This window comes from Nicotiana tomentosiformis, chromosome 5 (genome assembly GCF_000390325.3).
Source record: "Nicotiana tomentosiformis chromosome 5, ASM39032v3, whole genome shotgun sequence".
Classification (NCBI taxonomy): domain Eukaryota; kingdom Viridiplantae; phylum Streptophyta; class Magnoliopsida; order Solanales; family Solanaceae; genus Nicotiana; species Nicotiana tomentosiformis.
In genome coordinates, this window is record NC_090816.1 from 91,524,606 (window position 1) to 91,541,277 (window position 16,672).

General features: G+C 35.4%; 1 protein-coding gene across 1 annotated transcript; it reads right to left on the reverse strand.

Annotated features, from left to right (window-relative positions):
• Window positions 1-15,345: 15,345 nt before the first annotated feature.
• Window positions 15,346-16,358, reverse strand: LOC138892783 (uncharacterized). The gene is made up of 2 exons (XM_070176521.1): window positions 15,933-16,358; window positions 15,346-15,477 (listed from the first exon to the last, which is right to left on the reverse strand). The coding sequence occupies exons 1-2, from the start codon at window positions 16,356-16,358 to the stop codon at window positions 15,346-15,348; spliced, it is 558 nt and encodes a 185-aa protein (XP_070032622.1).
• Window positions 16,359-16,672: the final 314 nt, after the last annotated feature.

Here is a 16,672-nt window from a genome sequence, read left to right on the forward strand (position 1 = left end):
AGGAGAGGGGTGAATTGTACGCTTATTAAAAAATTGGTCGACTATATTTAGATTTAGTCGACTGATACGGAGACAATCTGCATAGAATCATTAGTCCTTCAATTTAACCAAGAGAAAATTATATAACCTTGAGACATATGTTTGTTATTTCTTCTTGATCATCCTCGTCGCTCCAAGTTGAGCTTCTATGATTCCTCTTCTTGAAGTTAGGACATTTTGATTTCATATGTCCAGGTTTATTACATTTGTAGAAGCATACGTTCTCTTGTTGTTGAACCTCATTCTTGTGATTCTTTTGATGATTCTAGATGGATTGAGATTTTCTATTCTGCTTCTTTCTACTCTTCTTTTTTTTCCGTCCTGGGCATCACGGCCAAGTTTTCTCGATCTTCACCATTTTTAGATTCTTTAAGAGGTGACTTGGATTCAATTTTCTTAACTTTGATCGTGTCCCATGTATATTTTCCAATTTTTTCCATATAGCTTTAGCAGTCTCACACATGGATATTTTCTTATATTCTTCTTCACTGATCGCACAATAGAGCATGTTGATTGCTCTAGCGTTTGTTAGCTTAATATCTAATTGTTTTTTTGTGTAGTCAAATATGGATGCCCTTTTTACAAGCTTTTTTCCATCATTGTTATTCGGAATAGGCCTTGGTCTATTCTGAATAATTAGTCAGGCTTGATAATCCATTGATTGAACATAAACCTTCATTCTTTCTTTCGAATGGTTATAGTATTGACTATTGAAATACGTTGGTCTCTCTTGTTGAGTAACCCTCTTGAAGTACGGTTTTAGTAATTGGATAACCTGCCATGGATCTTTTCTCACTTGTTATTAAGCAAAATAAAGATGTGAGACATGCTATGATACCAATTGAAAGTACAAGAGGGGAGGGGTAAATTGTACTTTTATTAATAAATTGATCAACTATATTTAGACTTAGTTGACTGATACGGAGACGGTCTGCACAAAACCGTTTGTCCTTCAATTTAACCAAGTGCAAATTATAAGAAATACTTAAGGTGCAGAACATAATATGAGAACAATAAAGTAAATGACATTAGAAAATTTTATACTAGTTCGGAACCAATTTGGTATCCTAATCCAGTCCTCTTGGGTTGCAAGAGTGTTATCTTTTAGAGCTCTTTGAAAGTTGGGTTGAGTACAACTTTTGTGATTTCTAGCATTTACCACTAACGTTTACAAGGATTGATTTTCACTTGCTTACAAACAAACAACAAAGGGTTGGTTTTTACTCGCTCACCAACAACTACATTTTGGTTTTAACTCGCTCACCAAAGAAATTAACAATGACACAACCTCTCAATACAATGCTTGACTAAGGTGTAGAAAGAGTAGGAAAGTTGTATGCGAAGCTGATACATTCTTCGTTGTCAAAAAACTACTCATTTTATAATATTCTTGAATCTCTGACCGTTGCTCCATATGGTACTTCTCTAAGATATAAATCTCCTTAGTTTCTGGACAATCTCTTCCTTGAATTCTTTGTAGTTGCTGCTATATTCTCACAGGAAGAATATTTTCATACCTTGTGTCGAAAATAGCTTTTCCTTCTTTAAGGAATTTTGAGGAATCTTCTTTCATATATTCTTTCCACAAATTGTGTGAGTCAGCATATCATCTTCTAATGTAGAGCCAATTTCCTTTTTGATTACCTTCTCATAATTAATGTTTTCCTTCCTTAATCTCTAGACTTTGACTAGTTATTCCCACTCTTTGAAATTGACACTTAATGTTGCAGATCCTTCTTTGTGCGCATATTTAAATCTTTTGATTGACTTTCCATAAGTCTTGTACACTTCCTTATATTAAAGCATCCAATTGTATAGCAAAAAACGTTTTAGATCATATTCCTCCTTAATAGCAGTACCAAGCCTCCTTTTAGTACTTTTCCTTATCAAGCATCGAACCATCTTTCTTGAATCTCCTTTTTATTCTTTTCCTTTTTGATTGTAGTACCAATCTTTTTTCCACTTCAAGCTTCTTCCCTTTTTAGAGGAGTGCCAATCTTCTGTCCAAACTCCCTCTCATAAGGTAGTAGATCTTTAATATAAAAATAATTTTCTCCCTTGGTTGTGTAATAAATCAATACCTTAATTCCATATAGACTTTTCTTGTCTAAAGATTCCCACTTTGAATTTAGGAAGGCTAGAGTACGTATCATGGACAACAATCCATATATTTATTTCACACGCCTAGCTTCTTCTTAAATGCAATCAATCTAGGACAACTTTCAATTTTCTTTTTAAACAGTTCTCTTATCTTTCTTTGTCGGTGTTCCATGCATCCAAACTTTCCTTCCCAAAACTTGCTTCTAGAAATTCCAAAATATATATCGAAACTTTACTTTCTTGACTCTTCTGACTTTGATATAGATAATTTTTATCACGTTCAGATCTTCTTGATTTTGGATAGATCTTAGTTGTCTTATACGTCTTCGTACATCTTCTTTCCTTTTTGTCCAAAACCTTCCTCAATTAACAAACCTGTATAAAAATAAATTTACCGCAAGTAAATGTTCTTTGATTAAAACTTATGTTTGTTTGGTATCATCAAAATCAATATGTGAAACCTTGGCTCTAACAATCTCCCCCTTTTTGATGATGGCAAACCATTGGGTGAAGACATGAAAAATTTAATCAAAGACTTAATAAAACCTCATAAGCAATAAGTTCGATAAACTAGTTACTTCCCTGAAGACTTAATAAAAGCTCATAAGCAATAAGTTCGATAAACTGCTTACTTCCCTGAAACATCGAGCTCATGTTGAACTTTCTCTCTCGCGTATAAATGTCATGGCAAGTAAATGCTTCTCCTTACTCTAAGGGTTTCTTAGTCATGCCCCTTGCCTTCATGCACCTTATCTAAAATATTCATATGGCAAGTTTTATATCATATATTTTCTCCCCTTTTTGTCATCATCAAAAGGGTAAAACTATATATTCAATCCACGGAGCATAGTAAAATAAAGAACCATACAAGAGAACATGCCATACTTATCACATGTGGAATCTCAAGTTAAAACTTTGGAAAATGTTTAAGGAAATTGAAAACTCTTAAGTTGATCGACTAGTCTAAAGCAGTTACCAAAAGCTAAGAATAAGCACCGTCTAAAAGACAAATTTTAAACTAGTGAGGAAAACTATTTGCCTTAGTAAAAATGTGAAGTAGCAGAAAGTGCATGGAGTTCGTTAAAGAATTTGTGACTAACTTAAGGACTTGCAAACTCACTGTAATAAACATATAAGAAAATGAAATATTTTTGCCTTGAAAGAATACATGATGATATCATTACCATACCAACTTCTTTTCCCAGTGTGAGGAAATATCTGCAAGGTGATATTCAATGTCCACAAGGAAGGCTTCCACACTACCTTTTGTCACAAGCAATCTAGTGACATGTTTTATGCCTTGTGCTCTAGCTGATATTTCATCGAAAAATTTATCCGCAATAGCTTCTCATGGAGAAGTATTCACTCTTGACTAGATAAAATTGTTGAAACTTGCTTTTGTCTTTTTCATGACATGAGAATGTCACGACCCAAAATTCAACTAGTCATGATAGCACCTAACTCAACCTGCTAGGTAAGCCAATTGACAATAAACCAATTCCAAAGAAATTTAATGAGACAAATAAATAAAAGAAAATATCTGAATCTTATACATTTCCCAAGGACTGGTAGTACAAATCACAAGCGTCCAATATCTAGAGTTTACAAAGTTAGTGTAAAATAAATACATCATCTGTCCGAATTATACATAAACAGATTTTTCATAAGTCTAGAGCTACCATGAACAAGAGGCAGCTATTATCGGAATGCAGGTGCGTCTTCAATGCTAGCTCCCGTCATACACATCAACGTCAGCATCCAAGTCTACACGCAAGGTGCATAAGTATAGTATGAGTACAACCGACCCCATATATTCAATAAGTAACAAACCTAACCCTACGTTGAAAGTAGCGACGAGTTGGGACAAGAGTCAGGGTCTAACTCTAATTACCAGCAACAATGCATAACAATATGATAACAAATGGTACACGAAGTAACTCAGAGATATGATGCTCGGCTCATTCACAGTTACGAAAAAATAGGCATGCTTTTCAAGTATAACAGTAAATCCCAAATCATTCATCGAAAACACCAAAAGTTAGAGTAAGTTTGAAAACTGTCATTTTTCCCAAAAATTTCAATAGGTAAATGTTTTATTTTTAAATGGCATGAGAAAAATACATTGCTATGTCTATATGTCAACATATATTAGAAGTCATGAATGACGTGATACCGTACATCATGAGAAAAATGCATTTGTATGCTTGTATGTCAAGTGTGCATGTCGAATGCGATGCAACTCAGTGATAAAAACATATACATACTCTTAGAGTATCAATTCAACAAGTCCTCATAGTCACTCAATCTTCCCAATCACTTGTCACTCGTACTCGACACTCGCACTTAGTAGTTACCTGCGTTCACTAGGGATGTATACAGACTCCGGAGGGGCTCCTTCAGCCCGAGTGTTATAATAAGCCAATCATGGCATAAATTAAAATAACATGCGTATGAATGAGATGTATCAATATATGGTAACAGAGACTGAGATATGATATGTAGATGAATTCGTATGACTGAGTATGCAATTTCAATAAAAACAGGTAACTCAATAGCAGAAATGACCCCAGTGGGTCCCAACGGGATAATCATATAGCCTAGACATGATTTATAACATGGATCACAACTCAATTACTCTAGCACGTAGAGATTTCATAGAGACAAATAAGATTAAGTGACTACACAGTATCACAGAAATAATCGAGTCACAATTCACATGGTGCATGCCCGTCACCTAGCATGTGCGTCACCTCAACACCAAATACATATTACGTATATTTGGGGTTTATACCCTCAACACCAAGTTTATAAGTGTTACTTAAGTCGAACAAATCAAATCCAACACCGAGCAAGCCAAACGATGCTCCAAAAATATCATCCCACGCGTACCAGCCTATGAACGGCTCAAAACTAACTAAAAGCAACTCAAATACGTCAAATAAAGCCGAAGGAAACAATTCTAATTGATAAAGATTGAATCTTTACTTAAAAGCCTAAAATCAATCAAAACGTCCAACCCGGGCCCATGCCTCAGAACTCGATGCTACTTATAAAATCTAACAACCCATTTAATTACGAGTCCAACCATACTAGTTTCACTCAAATCCGACTCCAAATAGATATTCAAACCTCAAAAATTCACTTTATGAAATTTTAGTCAAAACACCCAAATTTTACTTTTGAAATCATCAACCAATTGACAAAAACGAAGATAGATTCATGAAATATAATTAAAAATAAGTATAGAACACTTACCCCAATCCATGTGGTGAAAATCACTTCACAAATTATCCAAATCCGAGCTCCCCAACTAAAAATACGACCAAATGAACAAACCTTTGATTTATATGCTTCCGTCCAGTTGTTCTGCCTCGTTTCTCATGCCAAATAATCCTGAAACTCACTTTTGATGCCTCCAATGGATTCCTTGAGACATTCCAGTTAAGTTATTCTTTTGAATCACTCCATTTGACCTTATAATGAAGGAGATATGTTGGTTTCAATATTTGTAAATAATGCAGATTTTTAAATACGAATTCAGTGGCAATGTCGCAATTAATCTGAAAAATGTAGAAACTCAATTTCTTAGTAAAATGATCATAAATTCTTCATACGATGTCGAAACTTGATGATTCCAGTTGCTATAGTTCCAAAATTACGATACAGATCTAATGCTTCAATCAGAATAAAAAATTGGAGCTCATTTGCTTAATGTGCTACTATTTATGCTTGAAGAAACGACGTCGAAACATATAAAAACGAGCGCAACACAACCCAAACCAATCTGAAACTACCCGATCCCCTTAGGATCCCTTACAAACATACCAAAAAGTCCCATAATATAACATGGAATTACTAGAGGTCTCAAATCATATATAACAACATCGAAATGGCAAATCAGACCTCAATTCGAACTTAACTAAACTTTGGACTTTTAACTTCCTAAAACTCGCACTGAAACTTATCAAATCAATCCGGAATGAACCCAAATTTTGCATACAAGTCTCAAATGATATAACGAGGCTATTCCAATTCCCGAAACCACAATTCGAATATGATATCATCAAAGTCAACTCTCGATCAAACTTATAAACTTTTCAAACCTTCAAATTTCCAACTTTTGCCAATTTGCGCTAAAACCTTCTAGAAATAACCAAATGCAAATATGGACATACGCCCGAGTCCAAAATCACCATTCGGGAATAACTGAACCATCAAAACTCCAATCCAAGGTCAAATACTAAAAAAATAACTTGGTCAACTCTTCTAACTTAAAGCTTCAATCATGAAATTCATTCTTCCAAATCGATTAGGAATAACCTGAAAAACAAAACCGACGATCACACAAGTCATAATACATCATACGGAGCTACTCATGCCCTCAAACTACGTAGCGAAGTGCAAATGCTCAAAATGACCGATCGGGTCATTACATCCTCCCCCACTTAAACATGCGTTCGTCCTCGAACGTGCCCAGAGTCATTCCAAAGCCATCAAACCGCCATGTTACCTTACCATGCACATACCCAGGGTTGATTCCACGTCACCGTATTCCATATAGGTCGGACAACACAACATAACTGAAGATCATTACTTCAACCTCAGCCCGTAAACCACAGAATCTAATTTCCAACACCTAGAATTTCCTACAAGACCCGAATCTCGCTTTCACACACTGTATGAGTCTGAACAAGCTGTATCAAGCCATAACCATAACCCAATATGTAATCCCATAACATACCACACGACTCGCATAATCGTAGCAAAATTTCCGATCACAGTAGCTTCTCAAAACAACCCAATGCCGGTAATAAACCTCATATCAAGCAAAACCTCGTTTTAAAACCTTCGTACACTGCCGATGATGAAAGAAACATGCAGAAACTTCTAACCATTCATCAGATCAACAAGTTATGGAGATCCCTTGCCTTCAACAAGAACTATAGCCAATTTATAAGCCGATCAGCGACATTGTCCTTTCAAATATTCTGCAATAAAATATAATAGCAATCATTATAGGTCCGACGACCTCCTCTTATCAAATACAAGTGACTCTACTGACACGCCACACCAATACTACATAGAGCCATAAACCATGCAATCCGTGCACCAATACATAACAATTCAAATGTACTCATTCATCAAAAATGACTCAAATGATAAAACTATCCCGCAAGTTCAACAAATACCACCACAAACACAATGCCATGAGTCCATCATACACAGTAGAACCACGATACACGAATCTGACACAAAGGATCATATCTCAACATAACTCTGTTGCAATGCGTGATCCCATCCAAACATTGTCCATATGGAATACCTCAAGTCACTATGCCCAAAATCAACAACCACACTCAATATGACCTCAAGTACCCAAGGTGCATGACCATAACCACGGAGGAACCAATAACACAATACCACAGTCCGGAAAGAACATAACCAAATGCGCAATCAATCATTCAACACCCTAATATCCATCTCGCTCAAATTCCGCTATAAGGACCAAATAGGACCTCAACATGTGTGCCTATAACCAACGAATCCCAACCCCTTGTAGCATAGAAGGGTAACTCATAGAACATCTCAGAACATGAATAAGCTCAACTCTAACCGAATGGCACATCCCTCAACAACTACAGTACGAAAGTTAACTAATCCGACATGGTGTAGAATACACATCCTCATTGGGCCTGCAAATGGACCCCAAATCCACTTTGGTCACCCAAAAATAGATACATAACCCTTCGAAAGTCCACAATAACTAAACCATAACACATACTATCACCTAGCTAGCTTTGGCCACATCTTCTTCCACAACCACAAAACGATCTATTTCTGAGAACTTCTGGTCTCCAAGTCCATAGAACACATGAATCACCATATCCAATCCCAACTTCACTGCCCAAATGTCTAACACATCTTTCATACACGATCATCCCACATGGAATACTTCAATAATTCTTCTGTGCCACGTACAAATCCGAAAAAATTCACAATTGCTACATAAAAATCTTGAATCCATTAGAACTTACTTGAGAGTCATCCACTTTGCTCAAATCTCAATTGTACCACACCAAACGGGCCGAACGACTTGTGCCCCATTAGCACGACAACACCCACAGAAGTAACACCGCCTTAACACAACCGAGCAAATTCCTACTCCATGCACACTATATCCTTCACGAATAACACCTCAATCATTCCATGATTTCCATATACCCATAAAGTGTAACATAACCCGTATCCAGAAATTCCTTTACTCGAGCCATCCTCGATCTCAATCTCTGCAAGTCATAACCGATTCACAAGTATGCCTCAAACCGAAACTAGTACAATACACAACCATGCAATCAAATCGTCGATAGCAGACTCCCCCACTTGTCTCAAAGCCAAAGGAAAAAATACTCGATAACTTATAATACCCATTCTCTATTACTTCCATAATCTCACAACGAAATTCAACTCAATCCCTCATAAGCTCATGTAACACAAACCCTCTAATACCTCAAATCATCAGCAAACCTTGCATTTATTCTCGTGACGGTCAGGTCAGTTATTACCACTTATCCAAACTCAAATCGCACAAGTATAACCCACTTGGAAGAAAAGAAATTCTCCACACAACATCATATAAATCACACATCCATAGATTACCTTGCGGGTTATAACCCACATGCTTAGCCCCAAATTGACATCTCTCTACAACCTTTCACAACCATGACTACTATGCAATCACTTAATCTTCATGGGTATGAACTCACCAACTAGGCATGAGAACCTAATTCGTTCCTCCGTTAAATAACATGAAAGATCCCCCAATACTCTCATAACTTGAGACTATACGCCACATCAAGAAACAAATCAAGCACCCAATAATCCTTTTTACATCTCAAGCAAAATCTTCTCGTCACATTCAATTCATCTAAACACATCCTGCAATCACACTATACTCATCATATAGCCATCCAACCACTCATCGAGCCATAAATTCCACTCATAAGGACACTATCAGACATATAAGTCAAAAAACATGTGCTCACAAAGCCGAAATTCCAATGCTCAAGCTACAGTCAAAACCTGGCCTCAAGTCCTCCATATTGGCCTATCATCAGCACGAAAAAATCACATCTCGCACCTCATCTATAGAATCACAAGCCATCGATACACAGCCGATACTGAGCGCTCACATGCGCATACGAATGCGTGGAAGGAATTCAAAGAGTTATGTTTCAAGATGAATCAATTCTGCATGATAAGAAAAGAAATATAGAAAATTATCCTAGATGCCTTGTAACCTCTCGAAGATAGGTTTGGACGTCATCATACCGATTTGCAAGACTCTACTAGACACTTGTTCATGACTCGTAGAACCTATGAACCTAGAGCTCTGATACCAACTTATCACAATCCAAAATTTAACTAGTCGTGATGGTACCAAACCCAACCCGCTAGGTAAGCCAATTGACAATAAACCAATTATAATGAAATTTAATGAGACAAATAAATAAAAGAAATATCTGAACCTTATACATTTCCCGAGGACTGGTAGTACAAATCATGAGTGTCTAAGATTTAGAGTTTATAAAGCTAGTGTAAAATAAATACATCATCTGTCCGAATTATAAATAAACAGATTTTTTATAAGTCTAGAGTTACCATGAACAAAAGGCAGCTATTACCGGAATGCAGGTACGTCTTCAATGCTAGCTCCCATCATACACATCAACATCAGCATCCAAGTCTACACGCAAGGTGCAGAAGTATAGTATGAGTAATACCGACCCCATATACTTAATAAGTAACAAACCTAACCTTAGGTTGAAAGTAGTGACGAGCTGGGACAAGGGTCAGAGTCCAACTCTAATAACCAACAACATTGCATAATAATATAGTAAAGAATGGTACACAAAATAACTTAGAGATATGATGTTCGGCTCATTCACAGTTACGAAAAAATAGGCATGCTTTTCAAGTATAACAGTAAATCCCAAATCTTTCACTGAAAACACCAAAAGTATGAGTAAGTTTTAAAACTGTAATTTTTTCCAAAGCTTGCAACAGGTAAATGTTTTATTTTCAAATGGCATGAGGAAAATACATCTATATGCCTACATATCATTATGTATGAGAAGTCATGAATGACGTGGTACTGTACAACATGAGGAAAATGCATCTCTATGCTGTATGTCAAGTGTGCATATCGAATGCGATATAACTTAATGATAAAACCATATGCATACTCTTAGAGTATCAATTCACTCAGTACTTATAGTCACTCAGTCCTCACAGTCACTCAATCCTCACAGCCACTCAGTCCTCACAGTTACTCAATCCTCCCAATCACTCGCCACTCGCACACAGTAGGTACATGCGCTCACTGAGGGTGTGTACAAAATGCGGAGGGGCTCCTTCAACCCCAAGTGATATAAAAAGCCAATCATGGCATAAATAAAAATAACATACTGCGACGTGCAGCCCGCTTCCATAAATATCACTCACAAACAGGCCCTCGACCTCACTCAGTCATCAATCAATCCAGTCTCTCGGGCTCACAATGTCATGAAAGATTAGCCCAAAAATAATGTTGTGATGTATCAATAAATGGTAACAAAGACTGAGATATGATATGTAGATGAGTGCGTATGACTGAGTATGTAATTTTAATTAAAAAAAGGTAACTCAACAACAGAAATGACCCAGTGAATCCCAACAGGATAAGCATATAGCCTAGACATGATTTCTAACATGGATCACAGCTCAATTACTCTAGCACATAGAGATTTAATTGATACAAATAAGATTAGGTGACTACACAATACCACATAAATAACCGAGTCACAATTCACACGGTGCATGCCCACACGCCCGTCACCTAACATGTGCGTCGCCTCAATACCAAACACATATCACGTATATTCGAGGTTCATACCATCACCACCAAGTTTAGAAGTGTTACTTACCTCGAACAAGTCAAGTCTAACATCGAGAAAGCCTAACGATGCTCCAAAAATGCCATCCCATGTCTACCGACCTCCGAACGGCTCGAAACTAGCCAAAAGCAACTCAAATACGTCAAATAAAGCCGAAGGAAACAATTCCAATTGATAAAGGTCGAATCTTTACTTAAAAGCCCAAAATTAACAGAAAAATCCAACCAGGTTTCTCGCCTCGGAACTTGACGAAACTTATAAAATCCAATAATTTATTCAATTATAAGTCCAACCATACTAGTTTCACTCAAATCCGACTCCAAATCGATGTTCAAAACTAAACAAATTACTTTATGAAATTTTAGAACAAAAACTTCAAATTTCACTTTTAAAATCATCAACCAATTGCCAAAAATGAAGATATATTAATAAAATATAATCATAAATGAGTAGGGAATACTTACTCCAATCTATGTGGTGAAAATCACTTAAACAATCGTCCAAATCTGAGGTTCCCAACTCAAAATATGACCAAATGAACAAACTCTTGATTTATATGCTTCCACCCAATTATTGTGCCTCGTTTCTCATGTCAAATGACCCTGAAACTCACTTTTGATGCCTCCAATGTATTCATTGTAAAATTTCAGTCAAGTTAGGCTTTTGAATCACTCCATTTAACCTTATAATGAAGGAGATATGATGGTTTTAATATTTGCAAATAGTGCAGATTTTTAAATACGAATTCAGTGGCAATGTCGCAATTAATCTGAAAAATGTAGAAACTCAATTTCTAAGTAAAATGATCATAAATTCTTCATACGATGTCGAAACTTGATGATTCCAGTTGCTATAGTTCCAAAATTACGATACAGATCTAATGCTTCAATCAGAACAAAAAATTGGAGCTCATTTGCTTAATGTGCTACCATTTATGCTTGAAGAAACGATGTCGAAACATATAAAAACGAGCGCAACACAACCCAAACCAATCCGAAACTCACCCGAGTCCCTCAGGATCCCTTACGAACATACCAAAAAGTCCAATAATATAACATGGACTTACTAGAGGTCTCAAATCATATATAACAACATCGAAATGGCAAATCACACCTCAATTCGAACTTAACTAAACTTTGGACTATTAACTTCCTAAAACTCGCACTGAAACTTATCAAATCAATCCGGAATGAACCCAAATTCTGCATACAAGTCTCAAATGATATAAAAACGAGTGCAACACAACCCAAACTTATTCGAAACTCACCGGAGTCCATCAGGACCCCTTACAAACATACCAACAAGTACCATAATATAACATGGACGTACTAGAGGTCTCAAATCACACATAACAACATCGAAACAACAAATCACACCTCAATTCAAACTTAACTAAACTTTGGACTTTCGACTTCCCAAACTCGCACCGAAATATATCAAATCAACCCGGAATGACCCAAATATTGCATACAAGTCCCAAATAACATAATGAAGCTATTATAATTTCCACAACCACAATTTGAAACTGATATCATCAAAGTCAACTCTCAGCCAAACTTATGAACTTTCCAAACCTTCAAATTTTCAATTTTCGTCAATTTACGCCGAAACCTTCTAGAAACATCCAAATGCAAATTCAGGCATACGCCCGAGTCTAAAATCCCCATTCGGACCTAACTGAACCATCAAAACTCCAATCAAAGGTCAAATACTAAAAAAGTCAAACTTGGTCAACTCTTCTAACTTAAAGCTTCAATCATCAAATTCATTCTTCGAAATCAATTCTGAATAATAAGAAAACCAAAATGACGATTCACACAAGTCATAATATATTATACAGATCTACTCATACCCTTAAACTACCGAGCGAAGTACAAATGCTCAAAACGACCGGTCGGGTCGTTATAAAGAATTTTAAAAAAAATCCCCATGCCAATTTTTCTATTTCAGTCCACTTTGCAACCTGCAAGATTTTCATCTGAGAATATCCTACTAGATCAAAGCAATTAGTTCTTGCATACAATAAGCCATAATTTAAATGTCAAGCAGAAATCTTTTATGGCACTATAAAGAGGTTTTATGGGATCAGGTATACCAAAATATCTGTTATAAAAATGCAATAGAGAGTCGGTCATACCTTGGTACTTTATTCGATCGGTGGACTTATTAATTTTCTCTTTGCTTTGCATTATTGGTAACATGAAGATGAATGTTAATTCTTTCATCATGCTCATCTCGGAACCGATCACCTTCCATAAGCTTAAGAAATGCTTGGCACACTTTCTATTAGAGTTATCAATAATGCTATGATCATCAACATAAGTTAATACACTTGTGACTCAAGATCACGCATTTCTAAAAATGATGCAGTTTTACTTGCCACTTACAAATCCATGATTAAAAAAATAGTCATACAGTAATCTAGAGATATTTCAGATTATAACGAATATTAGTCACATAAGCATGGTTTTAAAGACTTTCAACTCAAGTAAGATGCTAGACAAAGAAATCTTACTGTAAGACCATTTAAAATATTCAACATCCAAAAACAAACTTTATAATTTGCACATGAAAAATAACATTCTAACAAGACTCTCATGAAGAAATAAACCTACTTGATAATGGATTTCCATACTTTTTATTCTTTCGTCTTTGTACAACAAATCTTACACTGCTAGAATCCAGCATTCATCTCTTAATGCTTCTTCATGTATGTCCAGTTCAACTAGCATGGATGTGTCATTATCAGTTTATTGCTAGCTATCCACTGAAAGTTCTCTATCATTATTCATAATTTGCTTAAAAAGTATTAGTGTAAAGAAAACATGCATGTTTAGATTTCTCTACAACTACAATTCATAAAATCATAAGTACTAACGAATAAGGAATATACCAGAGACTTACCAAGACAGTTGTAACCAAAGGGGATAAGATAACCAACAATTGGTTTTTCTTTCTTCCCATAGCTCAAACAGAATTTCATTCAAGAAAAGATCTAATGAAAAAATATTTAAGCACATAAAATCCAATTATGATTAAAAAAAATAATTATGCAAAAGTGATGCTTTCTTTTCAACTCTGCATTCAATTCAGGCGCCAAACAAATTATGTGAGAAATCACATTTGTTGTACAAATACTATAACTCACATCTATGATCATTTCAAATACATCATTTTCTTATTAAGAAATATAACCTAATCAAAAATATGGATAAATATCAATAGAAACATATACACGTACCTTCCAAGATTTTGAGTCTTAGGAATGGTCTAGTATCTCCATATGTGCACAAGTTATAGTGGCCTTAAGGTTAAACAACTTTTTTGAACTTGAAAGAAGTATTGATACTCTCACCAAGAGAATGAATATCATTTGTAACATCTTAAACACATGACGACATAAAAAAAATACAGGTATACTTGCTTATCCTAATGTTAATGACATGGTTCATGCAAGACATGCATTCGTGCTATTTAAAATCTCTAAGTCAAGGATAAAGGTAACACCAAACAGACTTGTAGTAAATGTAGCTAGTCGACTCAAGCAATATATACTTACACTAAAAAATAACTATATACGCATCATCTTATAATGCATAAAAAAAAACTTGAATAAACTTTAATGATACTAGTCACTTAAGCTTTGCCAACATGTGTAATAGTTCCTTCATCCTCTATATAGTATATGTATACTTTGAAGCATTTATAAGTATGTGCCTGGACCTGGACCATCCATTATACAAATATTATTTATCCCTTTTTATGGCTGGACACAAGATTCCTGCAAAATAAATTAATTTGTTTTTGGTACTCAAACCTTTTTGGGTCCTTCATGGTTAATAACTAGTGTAATTGGAGATGCATGTACATGTTTAGGTCTCCAAATATATTTTGATCTAATATAACTTTTGTTATAATTACATGCAAATACTTTATGTCCAAAATTACCATAATAATGACATGTAATATGAAAAGAAGAGTGTTTACCTATAGATACCTTATTAGTCGACTTGAAACTTCGCTTAGTAAACTTGTTTGAAATAAAACGTCTACCAGTAAAACCTTTTTCAGTCGACTTATAGCTGTTAAAATTGGGAGTAGACTTTGATCGATCAAAGTAGTGGCCGGAGGATTTGTGAAAGCTGGTTATTTATTTGCAAAGCTCGGAATTCTCTTCTTGAAGTAAGTTGTTCTTCACCATACTTTCTTCAAGCTGAATATCCCAGACTTTTTTTTCATTTCTCAACTTGTTATATTCTTCAAGTTAGATCTCCTAATCTTTCTTCTCATATATCAACTTGTTATATTCTTCAAGTTCGATCTCCCAAATCTTCTTCTCTTTCCTAAACTTATTATATTCATTAAGAACTTTCTCAAGGTCGTTGAGAACCAATTCAATATTTTCCTGCAATTCATCACATTTATCACAATACGTAATAGGAGTAGGATATACCTTATCAATTTATCCCATTAGCATGAAACATAGGTGCTCCATTCTTTCGTGATCATTTTCTTCTTCAGATTTATCCTCGTCGCTCCAAGATTTGTGATTCATTTTCTTGAGATCACAATCCATAATAGTTTCTCCTATTTCCTTGAGACATATGTTTGTCATTTCTTCTTGATCATCCTCATCGCTCCAAGTTGAGATTCTATGATTCTTCTTCTTGAAGTTAGGACATTTTAATTCCATATGTCCAGGTTCGCCACATTTGTAGCAGCATACGTTCTCTTATTGTTGAACCTCATTCTTGTGGTTCTTTTGATGATTTTGGATGGATTGATATTTTCCATTTTGCTTCTTTCTACTCTTCTTTTTTTTCGTCCTGGGTATCACGGCCAAGTCTTCTCGATCTTCACCATTTTCAGATTCTTTAAGAGTTGATTTGGATTCAATTTCCTTAACTTTGATGGTGTCCCATGTATATTTTCCAATTTTTTCCATATAGCTTTAGCAGTCTCACACATGGATATTTTCTTATATTCTTCTTCACTGATCGCACAATAGAGCATATTGATTGCTCTAGCGTTTGTTAGCTTAATATCTAATTGTTCTTTTGTGTAGTCAAATATGGATGCCCTTTTTACAAGCTTATTTCCATCATTGTTATTCGGAATAGGCCTTGGTACATTATGAATAATTATCCAGGCTCGATAATCCATTAATTGAACATAAACCTTCATTCTTTCTTTCCAATGGTTATAGTCTTGACTATTGAAGTACGGTGGCCTTCTTGTTGAGTAACCCTCTTGAAGTACAGTTTCAGTAATTTGATAACCTGTCATGGATCTTCTCTCACTTGATGTTAAGCAAAAGTAAAGATGTGAGGCCTGCTCTGATACCAATTGAAAGTACAGGAGGGTAGGGGTGAATTGTACTTTTATTAAAAAAATTGATCGATTATATTTAGACTTAGTCGACTGATACAGAGACAGTCTGCACATAATCATTAGTCCTTTAATTTAACCAAGTGCAAATTATAAGAAATACTAAAGGTGCAGAACATAATATGAGAACGATAAAGTAAATGACAATTGAAAGTGAACGATAAAGTAAATTGCAAGAGTGTTATCTTTTAGAGCTCTTTGTAAGTTGGGTT